Source organism: Tachysurus vachellii, chromosome 3 (assembly GCF_030014155.1).
Source record: "Tachysurus vachellii isolate PV-2020 chromosome 3, HZAU_Pvac_v1, whole genome shotgun sequence".
Lineage (NCBI taxonomy): Eukaryota > Metazoa > Chordata > Actinopteri > Siluriformes > Bagridae > Tachysurus > Tachysurus vachellii.
Genome location: NC_083462.1, coordinates 29330822 through 29346494, shown reverse-complemented (window position 1 = coordinate 29346494; position 15673 = coordinate 29330822). Strand labels below are relative to the sequence as shown.

Below are 15673 nucleotides of genomic sequence, written 5' to 3'. Positions count from 1 at the left end.
TCCTAATTTACATTGTGACCCTCTGGCATTGTGCTTGCAGCTTATATTTGTGTTCATATGTTTTTGTCTCTATCCACAGCGATTACAAAAGTACTTTGTGCGTTCACACAGGATTTTGGCATGTGAACATTAGCAATCTTTATTGCTCCAGTCTCTGAGTTAATGGTTTATTTGTCAGTAACCCAGATAATTGTTATTATTTAATCTAGCTGCATTTCTGTTTTAAGGGTTTTGGTATGTATGGAATTTTATTACAGCATATACAACACAATCTGTCAATATTTTGGTATTAGTTCACTGGAACATTTAAAAGCTCAAATACTGACCCCTTGGATTGCTTGCTCATATGAAGTGATTCCCTGGCTGTATGAGAAGTGATCTGTCCAACGGAACATTGATAGGCCTGAGTCTCTCCCTAATGAATAATAATGATTAAACAAAAAACATATTACAATACAGACATCATGTTTCATTTACAATTTTGTACTCAATGATCAAAAATGATCTTGACTTTCTGTAGTCATGGCCCAAAATATGTGGACACCTGACCATTACACATATATATATCCTATTCCAGATTTAGTTCTGCTTTGCTATGATATTAACTTCCACTAGCTTTTGGAGCATGGCTGTTGGATATTGTGTTTATTTATTCATTTATCAACAAAAGCATTAGTGAGTCAGGTAAGGAGGTCTGGGTTTTAGTCAGTGTTTCAAGTTCATCACAAAAGAGTTCAGTGAGGTTGAAGTCAGGGCTCTGTGCAAAACACTTGAGTTCTTTTACTGCAGAGCTGGCAAACCAAAACTTCTAAATCTGGTCCTCTTAGATCCAGTTAAGGGAAATTTTAATGCTACAGATGTGCTAGGTCTGATGGTCAGTTGTCCACATACTATTGGCTCTATTGCATTTAGAATTATACAAATTATTATTAAATGCATTTAAATGTCTTAAAGCTTTTTTAAAGATGTTTCCTAATTAATTGCTAGGTCATATCTTAAAACTTAGAACTCTATTTAGATTTGGAAGTGAATGCATGCTTTGAGTAATATACAGAGTTACTTACTGGATGTACTTGTCTCTTTTGGGGCAGTGTAGGTAGCGCTGGGTACCTGACATAAATGATGATATATGACTGTTTTTGTTCTTGCTCAGAATCAACTCTGCTATATTGTAGCGACCAGGCCCAACTGGATTCTGGAAAAAAACATCAAAATGCATTCCATATTATTAATAAAATCAAACAAATGTCCTCAATAACTTTTTAACTGGTTTTAACATTTGTTTTAAAAATATATACTTAGATCCATAAATGATTTTTAACTCTGTGGTAATTGCTCTGCTTAGTAAACAGTCAAAATGTATCATATTGCATTTTTGTTGGTATTTAAATTATGTTTTCCCTCAACAATATGCGTTGTATAGACATTTCAAGACTTTGTGATTGCTGTATAAATGCACTTTGGACCTCACATGGTTTTTATTTATCAGCATTTGCGTCTTCTTGCTCATCCGTGGAGCAGTGGAGAGGAATGGGGCTTGTTTGCCACTTCCCAATCGATATGTGGAAGTGATAGGAATAACATTATACCAACCTGGGCCGGGAGATGTCTGACAAGGAAAGAAACAATAAATTTGGATTTAAAGGTTTTAAGGTACAAGCATTCAAGTTTGTCATACACATTATTGCAAGTTAGACTAAAAGGGTTGATAGATATGTGTTATATGTACCGCAGCCCGTGGGAACTGAGACAAAGTGGATAGGTAGATTCTCTCAGTAGGGGTGGCAGGGTATTGCTCCCTACTACCAAACACCCCATGTTTCTTCTTCTCAGGCTTCTGTAGCTCTTTACCAAACTTGGGCAACTCTTTGGGGTAGGTGCCTGGGTCTGGACTCACCCATTTCTGGACAGAGCATTCCTATGAATTTAATTATTCATACATACAGTACATTTGGGGTTGTTATGTATAACACTGAAATTTTGTAGTAATCTGTCACAAAAAAAGAGGTGCTCACAGGGTGAGTGAAGATGTTTCCGTTACCAGTGGACAAGTCATATGGGCTTCTTTTACTGACTCTGCGACTCAGTATCAGTTCAGTAGAGCTTTTCAGATTGTATATACCTGGGCCCAAACTACTGTCCTGCATATTTGGAAAAACACACAAAAACAGGCGAGTGGGTTTTTAATTATCCAATTGTGAGAAGTTTTTATTAACATGCTTATTGCTGACAAACAGTATTTATTCTGCAAAGTTACTGAACAGATTTCTTGGTGGGCACAGCTACGTGATACACGAAGGACAGCAGTAACCCCAGAGGAGGTGAACTTCTTATTGATGTAAATAATAGATTCTTTTAATTCCAGATAAAGCACAGGTTAGTAATCCAAATGTACAGCCACAACAGAGCATTGTCTGGCTAATCAATGACAGGTTATCCCAATACATTCACAGTAATCTCTGGAGATTTAAATAATGTACTGTATCCTTCCCTTCCACACTCACATGTTTCTTACATTATACAGAATGTAACATGAGATGATAGGACACCTGATCTGTTATGCCTCAAGGAGGCATACAAGTTTGCTGCTGTGCCACCTCTTGACTGATCTGATTACAGTTTAATGCATCTGACCCCCCACATACTGACTAGTTAGATCATGTTAACATCAGGACAGTGAACAAGCAGATAAAGAAGGCTGAAGAAACTCTGCTGTAGAAGACAGACTTGAGGAGACAGACTGGAATATAATTTGTGAGGTGTACAGGGTAGTCCCTGAAGAATTTAACCACTGTTTTAAAGACTACATCAACTTCTGTGTTAAAAATCTGATTATCACAATGCAGAGTATTGTTATCCCAGTAGCAACCAGTGGATCACAAAGGATCTGATGGCCCTGCTGAATAGGAAAAAGAGGACTTTTATATCAGGTGATAAGGTGGAGATTAAGTGAGTACTACCAAAGCTTAAAATTAGTTTCAGAAAGTGGATGGTCCAATACCAGTCTTGGCACTAGGGACTGATGAGACCAAAGTAAAACTATTTGGACATAATTGGAAAAGATAGGGGAAAAAATACAACCAATCAAAAATTCCAATCCCACCACTTAGTTGTTGTGAATGTCTGTTTCTTGTATTCTGCATTATTTGTTATGTGATATGTGATTATGTGATAATTCTTAATATATGTAGAATATGTAGCATTAGTCTGGTGACTCAATACCTTGCTTCTGCAAGATCCTCAGTTTGCCTTGGAAATCAATGGACATCTATATTTCTATAAAGAATAACAATTACAAATTATTTGAATAATTACCACAGTGTTTGTATGAAAGCGATTTTGATCGGCGTGGCCCATTGAAGGACAGGTCCCCACAGACATTCTCTCCTTCTCCTCCAGTGCCGCAGAAGGGATTCCGCCTTTACCGTAAGTACCTGGTCCTGGGGTAGAGCTCTGGAAACCGTTCAAAAAAATGGATATTTTTTACTTCATATGTAATGCACATATGTAGAATTTCTAAATACGTAGAAAAACATTTCAGTTGAGAGAACACTTCATCTAGGTAACTCAAACTTCAGAAGAAAATAAAGCCTAACCTAAAAATATAATGAAGTTCAAAATAATACAGCTCTTTTTAAAAACATCACCAAGGTACAGATATAGTCAATAGTTTATCCTATATAGCTTTTTGAATAAGATTGTGAACCCCTCTAGTGGCTGAATTGTGTACCTGGCAGTCTTTAAAACGCTTCTCTCTGGTCTCACAGATTCCTCTCAAGCTGCCAGGTTTCTTTTCTAGTTCCTCAGTGAAACTGGGGATCCTGTATGTGCCTGGACCAACCTTGGTGTTCCCGAACATGGCATAAGATACAATGGGAAAACTAGTAAAACATGGAAGATGTATGGAAGCTAAACTTGTAAACAAATCACATCAAATTTTATTTGTCACATACACAGACCTATGCACAAATCATTGAGTTGTACACAAGAAAAGTAATATTTTATTCAGAATCAGAATACTTTATTAATGCTTTACAATATCCTTCGGATGGAGTGACGTGCAGGTGCATAAACACACCAATCTGAAGGTGCTTCAACTTGTATGACTAGCTAACTGAACTGACACAACTATGTGAGATGTGACAGAGTGAATATTTACGGAAAAAAAATGCAGAGTGAATAGGTTACAGAGTGAATATTTACAAAGTAAGTGCCAAAATGTTAAAATAACTGTTTGAACTTCACCAAGTCACTTACCATTCTCTTGTAGTAGGGCAGCTGAGTGTCTGTTCCCATTCTCTTGTTTGCAGAATTTACTTCAAACCTGGAATTTAAAAAAATGCATTGTCTATGAACTATAAAAGTCTAATAAGAAAATTAAAAATAAACTGTTTTACTTGATTACTTGATTAAATGTATACAACAAATATATGTAGTTTAAAAAGTCAGTGTTTTTTTTACCTGGCTGAACGAGTTCCAAAAGGGGCCCCTTGAAACCTTATTTCGTCCATTTTGTTTTTTGTTTTTGTCTTATTTAAAACCTCTAGTCCTAACATATGGACCCACTGTGTATTTGAGAAGGCCGTCACTATGGCAACGTAACGTGATACAATATTAATGCGTTACTTCCTAGCAACAAAGCTAGTCAAGTCCTCGCTTTATGCTTCATATGAACGTATGCACACTCGATTACATTATGGAGTAGATGAGAAAACACGAGCAAAACAAAAAGAAAAACACTCTTCTGGAAATTGAGTAATCTTTCATAAAGTGATGAAATGTAAAGAATTGTGCTGAATCTCTCAATGTGGAAATATGAGGTCTAATGTGTTTGATTGTGATCGGCGTAAAACATCTTTAATTCATTCTATATCATTTGTCAAAATAGATTATCACTAATAAAGTAGCAAAACTTAGGTTTGTTCTTCTTAATGATGGCCATTTTCTGACTAAATTATTTCCTTTCAGACCACTTCACAGTCATAATTGTGTTTATACATTAATACAGTAGATTTATGCAAAATAGGCCTCACGCTATTTGTCATTTGGAGCATGTCGTCACTTTTTGCCACGCCCAGTTATCTAAACTACACCGTCACTGCCAGGGGCGCGCTGTGATTGGAGGAGATTCCAAGGAATCTGTTACAGTGTGGGTCAAAACGGCTAACTGGAGTTTCAGGTTGGTCCGTGATTTAAATACGAATGTTTTATAAATAGACGGTAGTTTTCTGATATTAATTTGACGTTAAGACATTGAGAACTGCGGTGTTAGGCAAAATGTACATAGAAAGTCAAATTGCATAAGCAAGGAAAGTTGTGAATGTTCTCTAGGCAGGACTGTTGTCTAACTAGCCGAACAAGTTGTGTGCTAGCTCGACAGTGTTTATTTATTTGAATGTTCACTTCTCATTCTCATAGCCACTTGAGTACATTGGTTTAGTTATTAAACATGTGCAGACTTCACTTTAGTCAGTTTATGACGTTTAGACTTGTAGACTGTAGACTTACTTTGTAGGATTAGAGCCATAGACCAACAGGTGAATTAGTGGATCTACAGTACCTAAATAACTCTTGATCACTTTTAGGTACTCCATGAAAACTGGGTAACTTTATATATGGTGTTTTATTTTCTAGTCGTGGACGTCAGGTCATTTTAAACCACATCTTAGGTGAAAGGTGAATTCATCCACCTTCTTCAGGGAAAGGCTGGAAAATAGATTAGAACTAATAGAAATAATTGAGTTTTACTTTGGTGTTATTGGAACTTACTATGAACATTTACAAGAAAATAAAACCTGTGTGATGTATCTGAAACTTCCTTCTGTGTAAATCAGTCAAGAATCTCAAAAATCCTTCACTCGGGCTTCCTGTTTCAAAAGGCTAACTTACAGACTCTTGTATCTCTGATTCTACATCACAAAATAATGTTTATTTATTTATTTATTTTTTTGCTGATGTAGTAACCAGGAAGGAGAACAGGATCGGAGGTACAGCACGTACGAAATTGGAGGGTGTCTACTGATCATGTCCACAGACCCAGAGCCATCTCTCTTTGTAAAACTTTTTCACCTCGTCTTCCTCTCCACCTTTTGGGGCATGCAGATATGGGTCACCTTTATCTCTGGTGAGAGTTTATTTTTGTGAACCTGCCTCTGATCACATTCCATACTGTCTGTGAGTTTGTGTGAGAAGCAGCCTTTACAGTCTGTTCAGACACACTGGTACATAATTGTGTAACTGCTTGATAAATTGTTATTTGGCATGATTGTGTTGTTTAAGGATTTGTTATGGACAGCCATCTAAACAGACACACCTACGGCTTTATTCAGAGTCGACTCTTCCCTTACTATCTGCATATTGGCTCGGCCTGTGCTTTCTTCAACCTAACTATTTTTGCCATGTACCATCCCAGTGACCTGATGGATGATAAAGAGGCCTTTCAGGTATGCAACTCAGGTTACACGGAAATCTTCTTCAAACACAATGTGTTGCCCCTATTTGATTTTATACATGTATTTTAAAATCGTTTGTAATACGTAGGCATATCGTTATTTTATAAGGCATATGTATTTTAACTTCATGTTTGTGTCTGGTTTATTATTAGGCCCAATTTTCAGTTGTAAACAAATGTTGTGCTAAAGAATAAAGTTCCTCCAATGAGTTAGGATGATTTTAAGAGCAGTATTAATTAAAAGGAAGAATTAACTAATTCAAAGAACAGCTGCACCAAATCCAGTGTACATAATCTGTTACACAATCTCTCCATCTTGGTTTTGAACCTTACCTGAGTCAAATCCCTGCCAATTGTACAATAATTGATATCTGATTTGTTCAGTGCAAAATTATTTTTTATTTATTTATTTATTTATTATTATTATTATTATTATTATTATTATTATTATTATTATTATTTTGCTTACTGGGTATTGGATCCAAGCCATCTCTAGTTTTCCCTGCTTTCAGCAAACCTGATTGAACTAAGCAGTTAATTATCTGTTCTTTCTGAGTTCAAGTGAATGTGTTAGGGCACACAAAAATGTGCAGGACAGAGGACTGGTACTTCAGAATTAGAGAAAGGTTTGGAAGCTGTGCCTTTAAAGTATCTGATATTTTATATCAATAGTATATAAAATGTAAGAAATATGAGTTCAAAGGAATATTATCCTAAGGAAATCAGGTGTCAGATCATCTTGTGCCCCACTGTAGTGCCATTGATTCCACCCTTCTCTGAAAGTGAAGTGATTTGCAAAACGTTTATGCTCACCAAAGCAAAGAAATCTGTGCCCTGCAGATGTGGGAGGGGTCTTATGTATGTATGACACCATGCCCATTTTGTTTTATCATAGGATACAGGTGAACAATCAGAATAACTTTGTATTGATTTGTATTGACCATTCCATCTAAGGGAAAAAGGGGACACAAAACTAGGAAATGCCAGAGAAATGCCTTGTAATCAAGCTAAAGTGACCCCCATGTTTATTGGCATGTTTATGCAATTTGGCTTAACGTGTATTCCTTTTCCCATGTGTCTGTCTGTGTCATCTCTCCACCTCTGGACAGATCTTTGTTTTCTTTGTGTGTGTGACTGTGGCAGCCGTGAATGCCCAATGGTTTGGCCAGTTGACCTCTGAGATTATGGCGGACATGCACATGATTGAGCAGGCTTGTGGACTGGGACAGGACATTGGGCTCTCATCCAACCGCGAAGCCTACTCCAAATTGTGTGACAAAGACCCCAAGTACAAGCAGCTGAGCAGTCGATTGTGGCTTTATCACCTCCTCTCATCGCTTTGTAACCTTTGCTGTATTGTCTGCAATGGCTACAGCCTTTATTACCTGGCAGAAAACCTTACAACCCTTTGATTGGCAGTCAGGTCTTTTATAGTGATCATGTTCCCCAAAATAAGGTGTGTACCACATTCACACACTTAATATGTCTATATGCTGTGTAACATCCGTCAATGTAGTCTTTAGAATCTTAGCTCCTTTTTTTCCTTTCTTTTATATCTTTGTAGTATTTATTGTGGTGCAGTGATGTCCAGTCTTATCCACAAGGGTGCAGTGTGGGGGCAGGTTTTCATTCTAATCAAGCTGGAGCTGCACTTTAATCAGTAGATCTTAAATAGAAGATCTTGTGTCTGTGTCTTGCGCTTAGCTGGAATGAAATAATGCACTTAAGTTATCTGAGCACATAAGATTTACGGTGAAAGTTTGGAAGAAGGGGTAGCCAAAAATTTATTAACCCATGAATAATGCTGTTTATATCAGATATCTAGACAAAACCACAGAGCTACATCACTGATTTCAAAGTGTAAACGAAAGTAAATTATGTAATACAGACACATAAGATAAACATAAGATAAATAAAAAAAAAAATCACAGGTGCTTGTTTTTGTGATTATTATATAAATAGGTCTGACATAGAAAGGTCAGGGATAGACTTCCCTGGTGCTGGGTGGCTTGGGAAAAGAATATCTTATGTACAGTTTATTTGTACTTTTTCCTCATCAGAAAAGGCAGGTGACTATTAATTGGGACTGGGGGAAACACATCACATTTAAATGTACAGCATTTAGCAGTAAACCACATTAAAACATCCACTTGGCTGAAAGTACTGAAGAAATTACATCTTAGCATGTTAAATGATCTAGAATGTAGACAAACTAATCCAACATTACCTGTAAATAGATTTAAAAAATCAAATTTAAGATATTATGAACCTATTTCTAGGGATTTGTTTTTACTTATTTTGAGCTTGAAAAATAGTCTTGTTGTGTTTGCAGAATCTTTCTCTAATTTAAAGCATTTATTGTTAGGAAGAGGCAAAATGATCAATCAATAGAAAAAAGAAAAGTTAAAGCTTAAATATAGTAAAATACTCTGACATTGATCATTAAGCATAGTTGATGTGAACTGATGCGCTTGACTAAAATGATCCTAATAAATTGGCCGGTCAGTGTATACCTGGAAATTGGCTTAATAAGCTTGTATTTGGTTTACTGTAATATGAAATATCAGGTAAATGTGACTACATTCAAGATATTGTAACTTGCTAAGCGTTTTTTTTTTTTCCTTTTTTTTTATTTATTTTTTTGACACTTAATTTGTTTCACTGAATGTAGTATGCCGAAATGAAAAAGAATAATACAGGGCATTATAATCTCCTGTGTTCTGACCTAGCAGTGATAATCTTGGTACTGTGATTTGCACTATACATTCTGCATTATGTTACATCATAGTGGAGCTGGTATCCCAATGTTATTGGCAGTTGTTTTTTGACCAAGTTTGCCAGTAGTATGCTTCTGAATGTATTCTTTTCTCACGTTGAAAAAGAATTCTTCTTAAATGGACAAACTGAAATGCTTTGCCTTTTACAGCCCTGCCTCTTTACCACTCAAGTCATGCAGGTTGTGCAGGTTACACAGCCTCATAGCCAGTTGAATATACTGCTCTATACACACCTAAAGCAGCAACAACATTCTGCAGTTCATCACAGAAATGGCATCAGAGTATCACTGTAATGTCTTGACAAAAGTATATTGTGTGTGTGTAAATATATCATGATTATACAATAATGTTGATTGGTGTTAAGGTAACTTGTCCATTTTTGTACATTTCTGGCTCATTTTGCTTAAGAAATGCAAACTCTGGGTTAAATTTCCTTCCATGTTTTGATATAATGTTACATACTTCCATGTAGCATTTTTATCTAGTATTTGCTGGGGGCATTGACAATGTATTTGTGTCTTAACTAGCTTTTTGAGGTATTTAGACTAGAGCATTGAGCATTAAAAAAATATTTTAGTAATTAAGCTGGTGATGCTTTAAATCTATCCCTATGGCTAAGGAATAGTTTCTGTTTAATGAATGCAAATGAACCAGCAGCGATATTAAAGCTTTTTTTGTTAACTGATGCTATATTTCATGCAGTGCCTTTGGATAGAATTATAGAATTTTTAATTATACCGATGAAGCCCAGAATGAATTCATATCAGTCATTATGAGTTGTGTTCAATAGAGTGGGGCGTGATATAGGCACATGTTTTCAGTGGTGCTGGTGTATATGTAATTGTGCTGGATTATTATGCAGTATTAAATGGTGGATGTTGTTTCCTTTTTTATTTATTTAAAAAGGTTCAATATGCTCTTCAGGTATTTATGACTTCTACAGTAGTATTGTCACTTTGTGTTCCATTTTTTAAAATAAAAGCCTGGAACAAAACTGAAAAGTCTGATTAAAATTCATTTCAAGCACCAAAAACAAGCTGTGATATAAATGGCGACCAACTGGTGGGGGATGTGCTGCCATAGGATCTTAAACTTTTTTTGCAATACAGTACTCATCATTCCATTTAGTGCACTGAAATCCAGAAAAAAAAATCACATTGGAAAGGGTCACACAGGCTAATATTTTATTATAATTAATGTAACACTTTCACACAAATGAAAGAATATTTACAGTACAGTCACTGAAAAAAGAAAGTACACTTCCCCTTTAATAATAGGTTTTTATTTACCTGGGTCTAACTAACAATTATATGGTTCTTACAAACTTTTGGAAACAAATAGCTTCATGTGACAAAACCCACAATAGATATCATGATGCAGTCAAACTACATTCAGAAACCAAATGGGGAAAAAATAACTGCACCATTCCTATTTCCACGATATGTAAGAGAGAAATTAGCCAGGTGCTACTAAATAAATGAACGAGATAAGTTATTCATCAAGAAGTGTGACTACCACAATAAAAGCCTAAAAGCCTGTAACATTCAGCTGTGTCTACATCATTCCAAGAAGAAAGGGCATTAGCCTTGATCTCAGAGAAGCAATTGTTGCTGCTTTTCAATCTGTTAAGCATTATAAGGTTATCACAAAACAAACTGAAATTTATCATTCTATAATATGAACAATTGTTTGCAAATGGGCAGTTTTTAAGATAGTTGACAATAGTCCCAGGAGTTGGTGTCCCAGCAAATTTAATTTAATAGTCAGATGGTTCAATGCTCAGAGATATAAAGAAAAACCCAAGCTTGATTTTGGTTTATTCTGCAGCCACATGACCTGTTGTGTGTTTTTGTTGTCATTTTAGGTTATTAACTTTTTATAGAATTTGGTGACCACACAATTGTTATCTATGCTCAGAGAAATAAACAAAGAACTGATGGAGTGTGTACTTTCTTTTCCCCATGACTGTATCAAACGTTGTATTTACATTTACATTTGGCAGACGCCCTTATCCAGAGCGACGCACATAAGTGCTTAAATCTCTAACATTGGATACATTAATGCTGGCTCACTAGGTTACATACTTAAGACACCATGAGTTTAAAACATTGTTCAATGTTACAATGAAAAAGTATCAAAGGTTGTGTGTGTTTATTTATTTTTTTTAAATGCAAAAGATAGGGAAAGAAGTGTTAGTTGAAATTGAATATGTAGTTTCCTGAATATGTAGGTCTTCAGTCGGCGTTTTAATGATGAAATGTGTATGTAATATTTAATACAGTTTTACAATTGTCTGTTGAAAAAAATCACTAATTGAGAGTACCTTAAAAGAAAGTACATCACACGCACCCCTGAAGCCACACCATCTTTCTAGCTAATATTCTATACATGTTTATTACTCTATTTTTAAATAGTGACAGTTTTGAAACACTTTCCTGTTTCTTCCGTACTATTCTTCCTAACTCAAACACCAATGCGGAAGCTTTCAGTTAAGTTAAAGTGTGGAGTGAACACACAAGAATGTAAAAAAAAAAAAAAAAAATCAATGTAAACTTACTTAAACTTTTTAAATCGACTGTATTGCTACTGTTATTTTATGTCTGACTCATAGGTTTTGGATGGGGCACACCAGCATTCAGAAGCAGGGCATATCATAGCTGATTGAATCCCAAACAGATTGAGATTGAGTGACAGGTGTTGAAGTATTGAATGAGATTAAACATCAGGGCCCGTATTCATAAAGATTCTAAACTCTCAAAGAGCTCCTAATTTAGCTTAAAAAATTCTAACTAGGAATCTTAGCTTGAGAGTGATTCAGGATTCAATCTCAGAGCAAGAAGAGCTGAGTAAAGAAAAGACAAAAACTTTTATCTTAGAGAGGAGGCAGGGCTGACCCTGTGACTAGGTATGACACACTCTTTTGATGACTGTGATTGGTTGTCCAACAAAAACTTTTAAAAATATCTAAAGACTCTTCACTTTGTCTCTATGTTAAGATATAATGCTATAGTGTATAGTGGGATTACATTTGTGACCAATCATATTAGAGATGTGCTAACATCTGTATGTTACAAATGTAACAAATCTAATGTAAATGCAAGCATCTCTGACACAGAAAAGAAATGTCACAGCGCCAAAATATATAATAATTTCTGCTGCTATGGCATTTCAGCTCTGTTCTGGAGATGTTAGAATATCTCCAAATGACATAGCGGCAGAATAAATGCCATATCTGCTCTGTGTCAGAGATGTTTTCTCTAATATGATTGGTCGCAAAAATAATCCACGAAATAACCTGTAGAATCTTATTAACTCACTATCATTAGTAAATATTGTATGCAATACATTTTTTCTCCCTCTTCACCTGTCCCCAAGTTTCTCCTCTGTTAATGAAACTTAAAAGTCCTTCTCTGTACTCCTAAGAATTTTTGACCTTATAAGCTCTTTTAAGGGTTAAGATGCTTTGTGAATAACTTTTATCGTTTTAGGATATTCTCTTTCACTTTAAAAGGAAACACCCACATCTCTAAGAATTGCATCACTAGGAGCAACTCTTTATACTAAGAATTTCCGTAAATACGGGTTCAGGTGTTGAGGAAAACCCAAATTCTGATTGGGCTTGAGTGTCAGGGTTTGAGAGGACCCAAAAAACAGATTGAGTAGCATTTGTGGGGATTGCAACATAAACATAGATTGGGATTGAGTGGCAGATTTTGAGGAGAACCAAAATACAGATTAGTTTTAAGCGGTAGGTTTTGATCTGATTCCAAATACAAACAAAGACTGTCAAGTGTTGCAGAGAATACATGTTGGGATTCAGTGTCAGGTGTTGGACAACCCAAATACATACATTCATTTTTTTCTACCGCTTATCCGAATTTCTCGGGCCACATGGACCCGAGTTCCAGGTCTTGAGGACAACCCAATTACAGTTTGGGATTGAGTGGCAGGTGGTGAGGACAACCCAAACAGAGTTTGGGATTGAGTGTCAGGTGTTGAGGACAACCCAAATACAGTTTGGGGTTGACTGTCAGGTGGTGAGGACAACCCAAACCCGCTAGGCTTTGTGAAACCAAAAAGGGATTGGGGTTGAGTGTCTGGTGTTGAGGAAAACCTAAACCTGGTTTGGGATTGAGTGGCAGGTGTTGAGGAAAACCTAAACCCTGTATTTTTTTTTAAATCAAAGGTGGATTTGGGCTTAGTGGTAGGTGTTGAGGACAACCCAAACCCTGTATTTTTTTTTAAACCAAAGGTGTATTCAGGCTTAGTTTCAGGTATTGAGGACAACCCAAACCATGTAGAGTTTTTTAAATCAAACATGGGTTGGGGTTTAGTTTCAGGTGTTGATGAAATTACAAAAGTAGTTTCTAATTCTGCTAACGGATTGGAAAGAAGGTTGATGGTTGGGATTTGTGAGAGTTCCCGAGAGTTCTCTAAAGTCATTTGGTTACTGTTCATTTGAGAAGCTGAATCAGGATACAGTTTGGTACTTTTGATATTCTCTTTAAGCTTATGGACAAATATCTTTACATCCTCATATGAGCGTGGCATATTAATGTTTACCCTGGAAATGGCCTCAGGTAGCCTAAGATCATGGAAAGACTGGAAACTCTACAAGGAATAAAAAGAGAAATATAATATAAATTCCAAACAGAGATTATGTACAGTACTTTAAGAGGTAATACTATGAATAACATATAGGTTACCTGGAGGAAAAGGATGTCATCTTTTGTCTGTAAGAGTTGCTTAAGCTCTTCGTTTTTACTCTTGAGCTCAACAATCTCCTGCTCCACTTGCTTCAGGTGTTGTTTGGTGTGAGTAACTTCAACATTCTCCTGAGCACTTATCTGGTTTGTCACCTCAGAGCATTTTATCACAACGGACTGAATAAGCTCTTGAAATAACCTTCGAATGTCCTCAACTGCTACTTGTGCGGAATTCTGTCAGGATGGGCAAAATTGTTGTTTAGCTTTAATTAAGGCTTCAAAGCAACACTCTCTTATCCTGTTCATCTCTCAAGTGACCTTACCTGGATTGACTCTAAAGATTCCATCAGCTCTACATGGTCCTCCTCCCTCTCCAGAATTCTCTGTGTGTAGTTGATCTGGGTCTCTAATACCTGTTTCTGTGGGGAAAATGATAGGTTAAATAATTATCTGTTTTTCCTGAATTACCAATGACTGCAACATGTAAATACAATAACTGAATCAAGAACAACAACATATTTCTTTGGCATTAATGAGAGGTTTAAGTTATGGAAATGAATCAAATTTTAGATATGTTCAGCTTCAACACTATAGCTTAGAAATATGACTGTAAAAATATTATGCACCCTTCTGCACTCTTAACAGTGTTAGTAAATTATGTGTGCATGCAGTTGTTTCATGTTCACTTGCCTCTTTCTCTGCTCTCTCAGCTACAGCTGAAACAAAATTATGGTTGGAATGTTCATCCAAGGTGCATAGATAGCAAATGCATTTCTGATCTGTACGACAGAATATCTCCAGAGGTTTTCCATGCTGTGGACAGATTTTCTCATGTAGCTTTGCAGAGGCTTCAGTCACAGTATGCTTCATCAGGGCAGAAGATTCCTTGTGAGGTCGAAAATGATCTGCACAGTAAGATGCCAGACATACCAGGCAGGACTTGACTGCTTTGTATTTAATTCCAGTACAGATATCACACTCCACATCTCCAGATTTAGCATAACAGTGATCAGAGAGTTCTAGTCCACGTTGTTTTATTTTCTCCACTAAACCAGCCAGCAAGTTGTTCCTGCGTAGAGAAGGCCTTTTATCAAAGGTTGCTCTGCACTGAGGACAAGTGTAGATCCCTACCTGCTGATCCCAGCTACTAGTAATGCAGGACATGCAGTAACTGTGTCCACAAGTTAAAGTCACTGGATCCTTCAGTAATTCCAAACAGACTGAACAGCAGAACTCGTCTTCATTTATTAAAACATTAACTTCTGCCATTTTAGTTAAACAAATAAATAAGAACCAGTTCAAACGAGAGCGGTCGTATAGAAGGACTTACACAGAAGTCAGTTTCATTTTTTATAGTTCAGCCCACTTCCTGGTTAGGTTATGCAAATAAGAGCCTACTCTGCAATGTAATTCAAAACTGAAATCTTCAAATTGAGGCTATGCAAGCAAGTTTATGTTCCAAATTTAGCAGACACTTTTCATGATCTTGAACAGAAGCTAAAACAAAAACAAACAACAATAAACTGGTGAAGTAGCTAGGTGGGTGTTCTTAAGCTAGGTGCTTAGCATATCAGCTTAGCATATCAGCCATTGTGATTGCCATTCAAAGTGTTATTATTGGCTATTATTAGTGTTATTACTTCTCAGAGCAAGCGTTGAATAAGGTAATTGAATGTTGCAGGCAGAAATAATTAATTGATTTTGGGTTCAGTTTATAAAATACTTCATGAGATGGTCTA

The 15673-nt window shown here is 36.2% G+C and overlaps 3 protein-coding genes across 5 annotated transcripts; 1 reads left to right on the top strand and 2 right to left on the bottom strand.

Annotated features, from left to right (window-relative positions):
• Positions 1–275: 275 nt before the first annotated feature.
• On the bottom strand, positions 276–4511 carry LOC132843378 (ciliary microtubule-associated protein 2-like). The gene is made up of 9 exons (XM_060866658.1): positions 4462–4511; positions 4248–4324; positions 3731–3852; positions 3316–3453; positions 2016–2141; positions 1730–1903; positions 1472–1609; positions 1065–1195; positions 276–415 (listed from the first exon to the last, which is right to left on the bottom strand). Exons 1-9 carry the CDS (start codon positions 4509–4511, stop codon positions 343–345), a joined length of 1029 nt encoding a protein of 342 aa, XP_060722641.1. The 3' UTR covers positions 276–342.
• Positions 4512–5086: 575 nt separating this feature from the next.
• si:ch211-121a2.4 (transmembrane protein 205) lies at positions 5087–9963 on the top strand. 2 transcript variants are annotated; one of them, XM_060866655.1, is made up of 5 exons: positions 5087–5179; positions 5961–6124; positions 6280–6443; positions 7561–7907; positions 9378–9963. In XM_060866655.1, the coding sequence occupies exons 2-4, from the start codon at positions 6025–6027 to the stop codon at positions 7861–7863; spliced, it is 567 nt and encodes a 188-aa protein (XP_060722638.1). In that variant the 5' UTR covers positions 5087–5179; positions 5961–6024; the 3' UTR covers positions 7864–7907; positions 9378–9963. The 2 variants fall into 2 exon arrangements, with proteins under 2 accessions (XP_060722638.1, XP_060722637.1); XM_060866654.1 differs by having other exon boundaries at positions 7561–9963.
• Positions 9964–10454: 491 nt separating this feature from the next.
• Positions 10455–15259, bottom strand: LOC132843375 (E3 ubiquitin/ISG15 ligase TRIM25-like). 2 transcript variants are annotated; one of them, XM_060866653.1, is made up of 5 exons: positions 15066–15203; positions 14625–14839; positions 14258–14353; positions 13935–14168; positions 10455–13839 (listed from the first exon to the last, which is right to left on the bottom strand). In XM_060866653.1, exons 2-5 carry the CDS (start codon positions 14802–14804, stop codon positions 13081–13083), a joined length of 1269 nt encoding a protein of 422 aa, XP_060722636.1. In that variant the 5' UTR covers positions 14805–14839; positions 15066–15203; the 3' UTR covers positions 10455–13080. The 2 variants fall into 2 exon arrangements, with proteins under 2 accessions (XP_060722636.1, XP_060722635.1); XM_060866652.1 differs by having other exon boundaries at positions 14625–15259.
• Positions 15260–15673: the final 414 nt, after the last annotated feature.